General features: G+C 43.4%; 1 protein-coding gene across 17 annotated transcripts in view; it reads right to left on the bottom strand.

Annotated features, from left to right (window-relative positions):
* The window catches only part of THADA (THADA armadillo repeat containing), a 239,717-nt gene extending 224,838 nt beyond the window's left edge, over positions 1-14,879 (bottom strand). For 4 of the 17 annotated variants that reach the window (XM_053311666.1, XM_053311675.1, XM_053311684.1 and 1 more), the window contains exons 1-6: positions 14,689-14,877; positions 9,100-9,199; positions 7,186-7,280; positions 4,910-5,040; positions 2,567-2,715; positions 2,259-2,291 (exon numbers count right to left, since the gene is read on the bottom strand). In XM_053311666.1, the coding sequence (XP_053167641.1) occupies positions 2,259-2,291; positions 2,567-2,715; positions 4,910-5,040; positions 7,186-7,280; positions 9,100-9,175 (484 nt within the window). In that variant the 5' untranslated portion in view covers positions 9,176-9,199; positions 14,689-14,877. Of the gene's footprint in view, positions 1-402; positions 1,158-2,258; positions 2,292-2,566; positions 2,716-4,909; positions 5,041-7,185; positions 7,281-9,099; positions 9,200-14,688 lie in introns of those variants that run through there. The other 13 variants (XM_053311600.1, XM_053311611.1, XM_053311572.1 and 10 more) reach the window with 8 other exon arrangements.
* Between the last annotated feature and the right edge of the window lie 473 nt (positions 14,880-15,352).

A 15,352-nucleotide genomic window follows, 5' to 3' on the forward strand; every position in this document is an offset into this window, starting at 1 on the left:
TAGAACTAAAGACAAGGCCTTTTCTTTGGTGGTCCCTTGTTTATGCAACTCACTCCTTTTATCCTCCTGCTGCTGAGTCTGATGGTTTTTAGACACTAGGTGAAGAAGAAAAATAGTTTACTGGGCATTTAGTGGGTTTTGTTAAATTCAGCTTCTTGCTGCTGAGATTATCTTTAGTGATCTGCTTTACTAAGATTTGTGAGACTTTTATGGTTTTGCTTTGCCAGATGTTAACAATATTATTTTGTGGCTAAATCTTATAATCCAGAATGGGACTCAAAGTCAAAAAGCAGGGTAGAAATATCTTAAATAAAATACTACATATCACTGCATCCTTCTCGAATTAACTATTTCTCTATCTTAATAGCAACATATACAGGAAGACAGACAAGCAGAACTAACTTCTGGCACAGCGTTGTGCTCCTTTTGAATGACTCTGGCTTAACCAGGGCAGTTTTGAATTGCGCAGACCTGGTTCAGGGATATACATTTACTTCTTTACTCCACCCTTGTTGACTGGCAGTTCAGTGTGCAAACCATCAACTGAAAAGCATTTAAGGTTATATGACAACAGTCTGTGCTGCTATAGCTCTGGTGCCTCACTGACACATGCAAGTCATTTCATGCATCATCATCACTTAGGAATAATCCTACACATGTTTACTTGAAATGAAGTCAAACTGATTTAGACAGAACTTCTCACTAGCAGGTCTGCGCAGGATTGCAGCCTTGGTTTCACTAATGAGCTAAGCCTACATATCTGTAGCTGCTAATTGGCCAAAGAGGAATGGTAGTTTTAAAGTGATAGTGCTCCTGTATTTAGGAGGGGAAGGAGAGCAACTCTCCCTGTTGATCCCAGCATTCTGTGTCTCTGCAATGCCTGTTGCCATCATTTATTTATTTTTAAATATTTTGAGCTGGGGTTTTTTTGAGAACTTTTTGGTTGAAAAGCAGCATATAAATAATTTTTAATCATAATATATTCTTCCCTCATTTCCATTCCCACCGTCTTCTACACCTCCCACTTTTGAAATTTAGACTGAAATTTAGACCCTTGGAGCGTGGACCTCCTTTTTGCTCATTTAAAGCATCATGTCCATGAACGGTGCTCTCTGCACAATTAATAGTCACTTGGTGATACAGGCAATGAACATGTATGCATGAGCCAGCCCCCAGTAGGGATGTGCACGGAACCAGTTAGGGTTCTATTTGCATGCTGACAGGGGCTGCAGGGAGGCATGCTGCAGCCCCGCACACCCACTTCTTGCGAGAGCGCCAGTGCGGGGAAAGTGGCAGAGTGGGACCTGGCAGGTAAGCAGTGCCTCCTCTGCCCCTTAAAGAAACCCCCACCCACCCTCCAAACCAGCTCCAATGCCAGTTGACAGAACTGGTTCAGCGCTCCTAGAATGGAGCGCCAAACAGTTCCATACACATCTCTAGCCCCCAGGATCTTGCTTCAAGACATTACAATGAGAATAAGGCAGTAAGGGATAAGCACATATTACTATAGGGAGCTCTTCCTTACAGAGTCTGGAAGGTTGCAGTCTGGGTATTTGCAAATTAAAACATTCACTGTTTGGCTAGAATGATAAAGCAATCTATTTATAGCTCCAAGTCTGATTCCACAAAATGTGGACCAGAACAAGCAAGATCATTTATTTGGATCAATTGATGCAGGGGTTCCCAGCCAGTGGTATTCCAGATGTTGTTGAACTCCCATCATCCCCAGCCACAATAAACTCTAGCTGAGGATGATGGGAGTTGTAGTCCAGCAACATCTGGAGTACCACAGCTCGGGAACCTCTGAATTAATGTATAGAATGCAGGTTCCAAGATATACTCTGCTTCAACTTCCTTTGGGCTCCATAAGGCTGATAGAGGATAAGGGTATGGTCTAGCTGTGTAAAGCAACAAGCACCAACAGGTATGTTCCCATCAACCCACCCACTCTCTGACTTTTGAAACATCCTTACTGAGGAAGCATCATATTATAATAGAAAACTTGCGGCCTTCATTTTTAAGCACTAGTTGATACATATAAAGATACTTGTCTCACTTTTTCTGTATATAGCTTTACCTAAATTTGCCTTTTATATTTCCCTCTGTAAATATTTGAATACTACTGGAAGTGAGGAATCCTTTCTACCACCTATATTGCTACTCAGGATCAGAAAATATGCTTCTCCATAGACAGTCAGGCACTCCAAATTCACTTCTTACTATCAAAACATTATAATGTAGAAATACCAACATGTTACCTTCTTTGAACAGGATATACACACTTGATTTACCTGAAAGATCAAAGTATGTATTTTATTTATTCATTCATCGATCGTATTTCTATACTGCCTGATATAGAAATCTCCAGGCGGTGTACAGTTTAAACATAATATACAAACAATATAAAACAATTAAAATTCATAAAACATAAAAATATCAATGAATAAAAACATATTAAAATTTTAGCTGTGGCTATTTTAGCAATGAATACAGTGCTTACAATATCACTATACATTCAAAAGTTATTAGAAGTTCCAAAAATAGAATGTGATTAAAAAGATCATACCTATGCTGATATTTTCCATACAGGAAGCAAGATTGTCCATAATCTTTCTATATTGAGATAAGTCTGTAGTTTTTAACTCTTCCCTAAGGCAGTCAACGAAACTGTGTGTAGCTTCTGCCACAGTAAGCTCAGGAAGGCTGTTTAAGGAGCTGCAGTTGAAGAGAGCGTTGTCAAGTTATGCAAAATGCAAATGCTAAATGCATTCATGATAATGAAACATGCAATTGGATCTCTCTTGGCACCATAATATTTCTAAAGCTTCAATATAATTTAGTACCAATATAAGAATTTGGGCCAATCTGATTAAAGAACCTATTACATTTGCTGTAAAGATAATCATTTTTGATCTCCTATGTTTTTAATAAAAAGACTCCAGAATAATATTGAAGCACAGCATCTGTGAAACATAGACTGTGTAAGAGAAAGGGATTAACATTCTGTGCAGCAAAAGACAGGCAGTATGGATAGTCATGTGCTGCTGTGCATGTCTAGAAAAACGCCCACAGTGTTGTGGGACGAGACTGGTGAACTACTAGTTAAAACTGCACAATCACAGTTTTACAACACTATGTCTGCTGAAAATAATGGATGCAGCATCCTGCAATTGGACAATTTTAAGGAGCAGCACAACTGTTCAGGCGTTGCTTTAGACACACGCAGAAGGGGCTGTACCACCCGGATTTCACTGAACAGGATGTCAGTCATTAACTTGAGTCCAATGTCTGCAAGTAAGCAATTGCTCAATACCAGCAAGTAGGCAATTGTTCAATACCAGTCCCCTACTAACTGAGCAAAGTGCAATGGACCCTATCCATGCCCAGCACAGCATCCCTCCAGTGGTTGTTGCTGGTGTCTATCTTAGGTTTCTTTTTTAGATTATAAGCCCTTCAGGGACAGGGAGACAGCTTAAATATATCTATGTAAACCACTTTGGGAACTTTTGTTGAAAAGCAATATATAAATATTCATCATATAAATATTCATCATTTCAACAGAATCTGTAAAAAGTATTTTTACCCAATTCTTTAGCCAACAAGGGTCCCAGAGTGGCTTAAATAAAATCAATACAAACAGCAAAATCGTTAAAATAATCAAGAGGTGGGTGGTGGGCCACGATAGCTGTTTCTTCTCCTGTTCACAGGGCAGCTGATGGCCCTACTGGCCTCTGGGAGGGACAGAGAAGCACAGTCCCAGGTGGTGAATCAGCAGCAGGACCAGTTTCATATTCTGGCTTGTTCATAAACTTTGGTTTAGAGTCCAGGATTTTCTGGGTTAGGACACCAAAACAAATCCTGGTTTGTTCTAAATCAGGGCTGGAAATTTAATATTTCTTCCCATCATGCACAAAGTGTGGTGGGGACAGTAATGCAATATGACTGTCACACGGAACCTTGATTTAACCATGGTTCTTTGTGTTGTCTGAACCAGACCCATATCAAGTCAATGCAGCCTGGATGCAGTAATTAAAATGTTATTTCTGAAATTCTCAAGGTGTCCAAGATCAAGTACTCCATTGTTTACAAAGAAAACATGAAAATATTAGCAGTGTATATATTGTTCTTTTCTAGTAGGATGAGGGACAACTAGAGCTGGTGTGATCCTGCAGGCAGAATGCTTAAATTCAGCGCAAATCAGTTTCATGCTACATTTCACTGGCAAGTTACCATGTTTCAAGATTCACTTGCTGATACAGGGCAGTCACAGTCACCACAGAGGGAGGTCATATTACAGTACTCACTCCATGCCATAAGAATGGGGCTAGTTATTGTTTTTAAGTGTTAAGGAGGAAAAACATATATCTATGTCTGTTTCAGCCTTTGGATAATGCAGCTGAACAGAATTTAGAAGCTCCTACGGCCTGATTCTTGTGATCAACAATGTAAAATGACATGATAAACACAATTGTACAGATATTGTACAATATCTCTCCCTTTCTGAAAGAAAAGCAACACCCTTCACATAATACATTCCAGGACACTTCAGAATGTTTGCTTCTAAGCATATTTCATTTTCAACACAATTAATTTAATATAAACCTTGGGCTGCCAACTGGTCAGGAAAACACAGCCTGAACTGTTCTTGTGCCTTTAACAGCAGTTTGATATGCAAAAGCTCGGCCTTCTAGCTGTTGCTGGACTACAACCCCCATTACTTCGACTGCTGGCTACTGTAGCTGGGGATGATGGGAGCTGTAGTCCAACAGCAGCTGGAGGACCAAGTCGTGAAGCTTTGCCATAGCTGCTGATAGACTTGTCCTTTATCAGTTTGTCTAATCCCCTTTTAAAGCTGTGTCACAGCACATCTTATGACAGTGTATTCCATAAATCAATGATGGATTGTTACCTTGCCAACACCTTTTTCAAAGGGTTCTTTACATCCAGAGATAAGAACATAGCTGCCAAAATATCTAAGCAGCTTTTAATTATGGGATCACCCAGACAGCTTGTATCCATCTTCTCCAGCAAAGGCACAATCTATATATAGCAAAATAAGATGGGCGGTGGAGGAGAGAGAGAGAGGAAGGAGTGGGGGAGCGAGCGAGAGGAAGAGGTGGTGAAGGGCTGGATGTGAGCAAACATATTGAAATTAAATCTCAATACCATAGAGGTTCTTCTAGTCAGGAGAACTGCTGACTCAGGGATGGTATATCGACCTGTTCTAGACGGGGTATTCCCTGGGGGCGGGCGGATCAAGTCCACAGCTTGGGAGTCCTCCTGGACCAGGCTTCACCCCTAGAAGTCCAGCTGCTGTTGCCCAGCTTTAGCTAGTGAGCCATCTATGGGTGGATTCTGATCCTAACCCTTGGCTAACATTTGTAAATAATAAAATTATTCAACTGGGCCTTTCTCCTTCAGAACTCCTCACTTGGGAATATAATAAGGTGAAGGAAATATTATTTCTCCGGTTGCACGATATTGAACGGCAGGAACTTAGGTCCTCGGCCAATAGGACTTGCTCCCCTTTACATTTTGGGATTTTGCCACCCTGGGGAGATAGAGGTGCTAGTTATTTGACAACGCTACATTTTTCCAAATTTTGGGCTGCATTTGCCAGAGCCCGGTTCAATGTTTCGCCCTCTTCTCTTTTGGATCGGAGGTTTGCAAAAGATAATCCTGTTGCGGTTTTCTGCCCTTGTGGCGTTGGCCTTCTGGAAACTGTCACCCATGTGTTGTTGTACTGCTCGTTGTATCAGGACGCTAGAGAAGAGCTCATTTCCCCTTTGTTACTTAAATTTCCCGGAAGGTGTGATCTCTTTTATACTTATTACTGCCTCGCGGATTCGAGCCCTGGGACTACAGCAGTTGTGGCTAAATTTTTCTATATTGCCATTAGGTTGAGGTCCCTATTAAGTGCCTAACTGCGAGAGCTGTCTGTTGTTTTTAAATAATTTATTATTATTGATTGTAATCTGTCATATTGTGTTTTAGCATTGTTTTATTGACGTATTGTGTATATTTGTTACTACCATTTTTGCTGGCCAATGGCCGTAATAAAACTGATGATGATGATGATGATGATGATGATGAAGCTAGTGAGCCAACTACACCCATTCCTGTCTCAATCAGACTGGGCTTTGCATATCACTGAAACTGTTCTATGATTGTTTACCTGTAATGTAACTAAACTACGAAGCACTAGCCTTCACCTATCCAGCCAGGGTGATGCAAAAGACTGTAAGCTTTTAAAGGTGTCCCTCCCGACCCAATACCTGTTCCTTGCAACTGAGTAACCACAATTTTTAAAGCGTACCGCCCCAACATCTTTCAGGGTGCTTTTTGAAGTATTCTTTTAACTGACTGAGTATTTTTACCTGTAACTAAAAGCTGGGAAAGTCTCAGCCGAAAGCAGTCTGTAGCATTAGAACAAAATTGTTTTCCTTTTTGTTTTTTTCTTTTACAGACCTCTGCAAGTGGATTTTTAACAAGAGAAAGGGGAGGCTGAAACGGGGTTTCTCTGGTGCAAACATGCCTCAGACGTTCAGCAACTACCTGTTTTCTCACCTGTGTAGGCTTGCATGTGGAAGGTTTTTGTACTTTTCAATAGGAAAGAGAGTTTCCCTGAGATCCCACTCCAAGCCCGGGGTGGGGGTGGGGTTAACCTCTGTCAATAAAAAGGTGGTGGTGGCAGCCTTTAGAACGTAGCAAAAATTACAGGAAAGCTTTAGGAGAAGCCTTGCCAGAAAGCTCAGCCAGGATGATTCAGCATGTGTCTTCCCCTCACATGAGCTTGCTCTGAGACAAAGGCTTTAATTCACTACAAGCTCTCAGTCAGCGATTCCAAGGACTACTAACTTGAGAAGTCAAGCTCTACAGGGGCTGATGGGCCCCGTTCTTGGTATTGGCCCCTCTCCTTGTGTCTGACAGATGCAGGGGCATGGCTGGGGTGTGCGTGCACTTTGCACAACTGTAAAGCCTATGGAGTGGGGGAGCCACCGGGGGACATTGTTCTCCAGCCATGGCCAAGTTCCCTACACCCCTGGTACAGATCATTTTTTAACCCAGATTTTTGGTTTTTACTTGGGCTCTAGCTGTTCTGAAAAAGAAGGCTCATCCCTCATTAGCATAAGAACATATCAGCACATTTTCACATTAGAATTTTTAATACTACCAAAATCAAACCTGTTTGATGCAGTGGATTTGCTGGATGCCATCAGGCAACTGCAAGCCGCGCAATAGGAGAGAGGCTAGGTTTTGCCCTTCAGCATCTGCAAAAGCTGTACATTGAGAAAAAAAATGTCTTGAATGCTTTGCAGTCATGCATATATAAAAGCCACCTCCTAGGTTTTGTTAGTTAAGATGACTCAAACACAAGGTTACTCAGATGAAGGTGTACTTTGATGCAGAGATGGGGCTGGGTTCATTTCTAGTGGCTCTTACCGAGTTCTACGAGACAGAGTAGAATAGAGGGTCTTGCAACCTGACCCAGACACTGGATCATTCATTAATATTAAGATTAATGAATTAATTAATCAGAGTTGCCAGATAAGGCAGGTAAAATGGATCCTTCACCTTTAATAGGAAAACTAAAATTTAAAAAATGTTTTTCTTTCCACACATTACCACCATGACAGGAGAGAATGAACCTGCTAACATTCTTGTGGTGGTGCAATGATTAGAGGAACAGAAAACATCTTTTGGATCTAACAACCCTAATCAAGGAGCCTTCTCAGCTATTCATAAAAATTATTCAAACTTGAAAAACTACTATGTGAGTTGACAGAAAAGAACTGACCAAGAATTCTTTTAATGCTGTCGTAAATGCAGCGCAATCCTATCCTCAGCTATACTGGCACCCCAAAAGCTACTTTGACAACTGAACAAGATGTCTATTGCTGTTGTGGCCTTCAAAAGCCGGCCAGGGTACAGGAGGGGGCTGTGGCAAGATGCTTTCCTCTTGAGCACTGCTCATTTTCCCTACTTTACAGCAACTGCACCAATTGGAAGGAGAGCTGGTCTTGAGGCAGTAAACATGAATTGTCCCCTTTGCCAAGCAGAATCTGTCCTGGTTTGCATCTGGATGGGTGACTACATGTAAGCACTGTCTGCTGCAAGATATTCCCCTTTGTGGGTGGGGCCACAGCTCAGTGCTAGAGCATCTGATTTCATGCAGAAAGTCCCAGGTTCAATCCCTGACATAGGAACATAGGAAGCCACCATATACAGAGTCAAACCATTGGTCTATCTAGCTCAGTACTGTCTTCACAGACTGGCAGCAGCTTCTCCAAGGTTGCAGGCAGGAATCTCTCTCAGCCCTATCTTGGAGATACCAGGGAGGGAACTTGGAACCTTCTGCTCTTCTCAGAGCGGCCTCATCTCCTAAGGAGAATATCTTACAGTGCTCACACATCAAGTCTCCCATTCATATGCAACCAGGACAGACCCTGCTTAGCTAAGGAGACAAGTCACGCTTGCTACCACAAAACAGCTTTCCTCTTGCCTGAAATTCTAGAGAGCTGCTGCCTGTAAGACAAAACTGAGCTCAACGGACCAATGGCCTGACTTGATATAAGGCAGCTGCCTTTGTTCCTATATGACCCACGCTAGAGTAACACAGGATAAGGAGGCACTTCCAGAATCACAGCAAGAAATGAGTCCTCCAAGTACCAGCACTACATGCCCCAAGTATGCCCTTCGGTTCTGCTGCTTCTGTGTGGCAGAGCTGAAAATCAAGCTCTTTCACTTACAATATTTAGAGGACAAAACACTTCAACAAGATGGTTGATTAGGAAAGTATCTTAGGAAAGATGGTTGATTAGGAAAGTATCTCAAGGGCTTCCTCAATACTTTAAAGTAAATTGTGAGGGAACAAAATCTAACATTTCTGGAATGTTTCTCTTTATTTATTTTCTTCAATGCAGAAACTCTTCTTTCAAAATGGGATGGGAAGATCACATAAACCACAGTATATGAAGAGGGCTGATTTTTCTTTTTAACTTAAAAGGTATCACCAAGGGGAATGTATTAAAAAAAAATCATTATAGAACCACTGAAATATGTCTTCAGAGACAAACTAAACAACTTAATTATACTTACAGCGAAGTCTTTCAAGCTGTTGGTGATCAAGAACAAAGGCATCAACCTGAATCTCTTTCTTCTTCTTCAAACCCATTTTTGTAGATTAAAGAATTACCTACTAAAAAAAATTATATGTTGACACTTGGTACAACATTGTTTTAAATGCATAATTTAAAAGAAAAGTCTATTCAATTTCTGTTCACCTTTCTGCTCTGCAAAATGTTTGTTCCAGCTCACTTGAACATATAGGGCTCAAAATGTTTAGAAAGCGTGTACAGGAAGCCCTGAGAACTATTCTGAGGTTTTTTAAAAAACCGATGATTCATTGAGGGCTAATCTTTTACATGAAATATAAAAACTTGATCACAAACTTTAGCAAAGCATAAGGCACTAGGGAACTTGAACCAAAATTCCTGGCAGTCAGTCTTAAACCACACTTGCAATGGAGTAAGTCCTAAAACACTACACTAGACCCACCAGATGGCACAGTGGGGAAGTAACTTGCCTATGGAGCAAGAGGTTGTTGGTTCAAATCCCCGCTGGTATGTTTCCCAGACTATGGGAAACACCTATATCAGGTAGCAGCGATACAGGAAGATGCTGAAAAGCATCATCTCATACTGTGCAGGAGATGGCAATGGTAACCCCCTCCGTATTCTACCAAAAGAAAACCACATGGCTCTGTGGTCGCCAGGAGTCGACATCGACTCAACAGCACAACTGTACCTTAGACCTACTTCTGAATATATGTGCTTAGGATTGCACTGCAATTCTGCTATAGGAATAGAAGCCTGAACTGTGTTAGTAAGAGGTGCTACCTAGGGAGCTCTGATTTGTTATTTTATTCATCTATATCCCACTCTTTCTCCAAGAAGCCCAGAGCAGTGTACATAGTTATGTTTATCCTTACAACAACCCCGTGAGGTAGGTTAGCAACTGGTCCAGAGTGAAATCCAATTACAAAATCTAGCTGTCTCAAACCCTATTAATGACCCAGGGAACCAATATAGCTGCAATTGGCTCTCATGCTGATATTCCTTCTGAACAGAACATCTATCAAGAACAAAATTCCAGGCTTGTCTGTTATGGAATTTATGTATTTTTGAAGAAAATTTTCACTGGAAACAACAGACTGCAATTCCAAGGATGTTTTCAACAACAAAAATTGGCTCTGTATTAGACAATATAAGACACATTCACTTGACCCTTTAAAAATACAGGTGAAACTCGGAAAATTAGAATATCGTGCAAAAGTCCATTAATTTCAGTAATGCAAATTAAAAGGTGAAACTGATATATGAGACAGACGCATTACATGCAAAGCGAGATAAGTCAAGCCTTAATTTGTTATAATTGTGATGATCATGGCGTACAGCTCATGAAAACCCCAAATCCACAATCTCAGAAAATTAGAATATTACATGGAACCAAGAAGACAAGGATTGAAGAATAGAACAATATCGGACCTGATACTTGGTTTGGGCCCCTTTTGCAGCAATTACTGCCTCAATGCGGCGTGGCATGGATGCTATCAGCCTGTGGCACTGATGAGGTATTATGGAAGACCAGGATGCTTCATTAGGGGCCTTCAGCTCTTCTGCATTGTTTGGTCTCATGTCTCTCATCCTTCTCTTGGCAATGCCCCATAGATTCTCTATAGGGTCAGGTCAGGCGAGTTTGCTGGCCAATCAAGCACAGTACACTGTATACTTTTCAGAGGTCCGATATTGTTCTATTCTGCAATCCTTGTCTTCTTGGTTCCATGTAATATTCTAATTTTCTGGGATTGTGGATTTGGGGTTTTCATGAGCTGTACGCCATGATCATCACAATTATAACAAATTAAGGCTTGACTTATCTCGCTTTGCATGTAATGCGTCTGTCTCATATATCAGTTTCACCTTTTAATTTGCATTACTGAAATTAATGGACTTTTGCACGATATTCTAATTTTCCGAGTTTCACCTGTAGAGTTCTTATCTGCATTTTAAACTGTTTTAATGGTGTTAATGTTTTAATTGTGGTGGTTTTAGATTGTGAACCGCCCAGGGACTTGCGTATGGGGCGGTATAAAAATGTGTTACGTATATAAATATGCGAGATGCCAATCTGAAATGCAAACTTGTAAGGTAGGGGTTCTCCAACTGAGGGTTTAGACCCCCACAGGGTGTCCCGGACAACTTAAAAAGGGAGTCTCAAATAACTCCGGAGGGCATTGTCAGGAGGACAGGGACCCTACCTGACATAGGAACATAGGAAGCTGCCATATACTGAGTCAGACCATTGGTCTCTCTAGCTCAGTATTGTCTTCACAGACCGGCAGTGGCTTCTCCAAGGTTGCAGGCAGGAATCTCTCTCAGCCCTATCTTGGAGAAGCCAGGGAGGGAACTTGAAACCTTCTGCTCTTCCCAGAGCGGCTTCATCCCCTGAGGGGAATATCTTGCCGTGCTCACACATCAAGTCTCCCATTCATATGCAACCAGGGCGGACCCTGCTTAGCTATGGGGACAAGTCATGCTTGCTACCACAAGACCAGCTCCAAGGTGTGGAGAGATGGTCAGAGACAATGGGAGGCAGATGGAGACTGAAGCCAACAACTTCTTGACTCCTCCACCTCTCATGAAACCAAGAACAGGCAAGCAGTCACACTTTTCCCTGGCCCATCAGCCAGAACCCAGTCTCCTCTTGATAGACACTCGCTAGAGCTCACCTAGCAAGTGGCCAAAGAAGTGCCATTGCTACACCTGCCCTTGGCTTTGTGAGCAGCAGTGGACCCAATTGGTTTTCAGCTCCTGACCCCCGTCTGCTCCTCCATGCCTCTGAGAAGTCGGAGGAGCACTTTGCTTTGCGTTCTCGACAGTGTTCCTTCCTGAATGTTGGATTAGCATCATGGACAGATATGCATTTGGAATGACCTAGTCTTCCTGCTTGACAGAAGAACAGCCATTTTTGCTTCAACTTTGAGCCAAAGTGTGTGGACCTTTGTATTTGAAGAACTCTTGTTCTACATTCCTGCTGTGCTGATACCCGTGAGATGTGGAGCCTGCATTCTTTTGTCTTCTATGGGACGGACTTGCCTATTGCAAGTATAAAGAATTGGGTGAGAAAGCCATGAAAATACTGATTGCCTTTGCTTGATTCCTACTTGTGTGAATCAGAGTTTTCAGCAATTGCTGCTCTAATGAGCAAATTCCTAATGAAAATAACTTGGAGCCTGAAACTGGACAGGCAGTCTCAAATATAAAACCCAGGTTTGAAGAACTACATAGGAACAAGCAAACTCATCATTTAAAAAGTAAATGTGCTTTATTTATTTATCAGATCAATGACTGACATCCTGACCAAAAAAGTGCTCCTAACATTCATGATGCACTAGCCCCAGCACAAGTATGTCATGCTTCCAACGCATGGGCACTCTTCCACTCTTGTGCAAGAATGCAAATGCCTTTTGGAGCTTGTCTGCATTCTGGGAGCACTCTGCTAGACTCGAAACACATTGCTGGACCCTTAGCAACATGTTTCTGATCTAGACCAGGGTTTCTTAACCTTGGGCCCCCAGACGTTGTTGACTACAACTCCCACCATCCCCAGGCATGGCCTTTGAGGCCGAGGATGATGGGAGTTGTAGTCCAACAACATCTGGGGGCCCACGGTTAAGAAACCCTAATCTAGACATTAACAGGATGTCAGCCAGTAACTTTAAACAAGGGGGGGGGGTATCACATAGCTTTATCTATTATTTTAAGGGGTCACTGTATCAAAATGTTTGAGAACCCCAGTTCCAGGACTATCTCCAAGGCTCAGGTGTTACAAACTCAGATATGATCACAGAGGCACGTCTTGAGCCATTTTCTAGATGCCTCCCTCAAGAGGTTTAGAATGTATACAGTGAAGCAGGCCTTCCCTTGTGATAAAAGGACAGCAAGGGAGGGATGTGTGCTTGTGGGGAAAGGAGATAAGGCAATGCTTTATGGTCAGTCTTTTTAATACCTTCTGTATTCTCTAATCCTTCTGTATTTATCAAGGTCAATGCCAGGAGTCAACCAAATCAACCAACTGGCTACCCTCTGAGCAGTGTTCCCTCTAACAGGGATGTCCAGACATTGTTGACTACAACTCCCAGAATCCCCAGCTGCAATGGCTTTGGCTTGGGGATTCTGGGAATTGTAGTCAACAACATCTGGGCATCCCTGTTAGAGGGAACACTGCCTCTGAGGCTCTGGTGAAAATAATGGTAGTGGTGCGTTCGGCTGGCTGAGAAGCACTCCAAGCTGCTACATCAAGTCTACCTCAAACACCTGTGGGGGGCTTACCTTGACTGCAGAGGCTCAGAGCATTCTATAGCAGCTGCCATCTTTCTTTACACATGCAGTCATTCACACAAGAACATTTACACACACCACATCACCACTAGCTCTATGCAAACCCTTTTAAAAAGAGGCGCTGTACCTGTCTATAGCATCCCAACAGTGCTTCAACAAAACCTGCCCCAGCGCTGACAAGCCTACAGCATTTGCCTGCAGAGACAAACACTCTGAAGCATGAAAATATTCCTTCTGTGACCAGAGGGCTGTGAAGCCCAGTCTCTGCAGACAAATGCTGTAAGCATGTTCAGCCCAGGAGGAGCCTCCTGAGTTTGTCAACGCTGTGGCAGTGCTTGCGGGCATGCTCTTGGGAACCTGAACCCAGGTATAGCATCTCTTTTTAAAAAAAAAAAAAACACCTCTGGAGGCCTTCTGAATGGGGTTTTTCAGCCAGTCTATTCAGCCTTTAAAAACTGGTATAGATTTATCCAGCCTGTACCATTTCAGGTTGGAGGCAAAGTGTTACAGGTTTGCTTTTTGTGGGAGAATATTCAGAAGCAAATCCCCCTGCATATAGAAAGGTAGTGTATGAGGAAGAAGGCCAGGCTCCCCGACATGCCAAATTTATACATGCAAGGAGGCTTTTCTTTTCTTTAGAGCAGGGAAGCAGTCAAACATGCAACACCTCTGCTTTCCACCTGGAGCAGTCCAGGAAGTTCTTCTTGACCATTTCATCCTACTATGTATAAACCGCACTTTTTCTCTCTTTTCAGCACCAGCGGAGCAGCCATGAAACACGTGCATAGGAATGCGAACAGCAGAGAGCCTTCAAACGTTCACAAGAGGACCTTCTTTCCTTCACCACTCCCTTAACCTACCACTCCACACACTCCAGATTAAAATGTGCCGGCTCGATGGAATCTACAGCACGCTGGAGACCGGGGACTTCTCATCCTGACGCCATGTGGCACTAAATCCTGCTCGACTCCCTTCTGCGGGGGATTTCCTTGCAGCCTCCGACTGAAGGACGACGGGGGGTGGGGGGGGGGAATACTGTGCATTTCTCGGAGCCGAAGCAAGAAAAAAAGAGCCCACCCCGCCACTAAGTATTTTGGAGTTGATCAGGGGCAGGAAGGAGACAGCAGCATCTTTTCACTATTAGTATAAAAGACAATCTCCCAGTGCCAGGCAGCAATTGAGGAGACAGCAGCTCCACGACCAGCAAAACCCCCTTCATGCTGCGGGAGGCTTTGCCCTGAGCCCTCCCCACGCTCTGGCGCCCCAAACCTTCCCCGCGGCTTACCCCACAGGTAGGCCCGGCCGGTCTGTCTCCCATTGACTCCCAACACCGCCTCCTGGGCTAAAGGGGGCGGAGCAAAGACGCGACCTGCCCAGCCGGCCGGCCACGTCCTTTTGCTGCTGAGCTGAGCCTGGGAAAGGCCGCGCTGCCACAGCACAGCAGTGCAAGCCTTTGGCGCTCCAACTGTTGAACTACAACTCCCATAATCCCTAGCGCCGGCTGGGGATGATGGGAGTTGTCGTTCAACAACAGCTGGGGAGCGCCTCAACTTGGCCAGCCCTGCCGTACAGACCTTCGAGGTCCAGCTAGTGGGGGCGTTCCTCAGAATATCGGACAGCCTGACTTGCCTATCAGAAGGCGGAGAAAGAGAGGCGCTGTCCTATTAGGAGCAGGAGGGGGTGGGAACGAACCCTGCAGAAAGAACCGGGGTACTGGGCTATTTAGTGCTGTTTAGTGCAATCCTCCAGTGGCGGGAAAGGAGTGAGACTAGTGAAACATCCTCTTGCATATGGGGGAAGGGAGTAAAAATAAAAGACAAACTATTTGAGGAATCCCGCGCCTCACTTTTGTGCACTTCCTTGGGAGAAAGTCCAGGTGAACTCAGTGAGGGCTGATTTGTGAGGAAACGTGCATATGACGGGGCGTGGGGGCAGTCCGTAGCTGAGGA

This window comes from Hemicordylus capensis, chromosome 1, assembly GCF_027244095.1.
Source record: "Hemicordylus capensis ecotype Gifberg chromosome 1, rHemCap1.1.pri, whole genome shotgun sequence".
NCBI lineage: Eukaryota > Metazoa > Chordata > Lepidosauria > Squamata > Cordylidae > Hemicordylus > Hemicordylus capensis.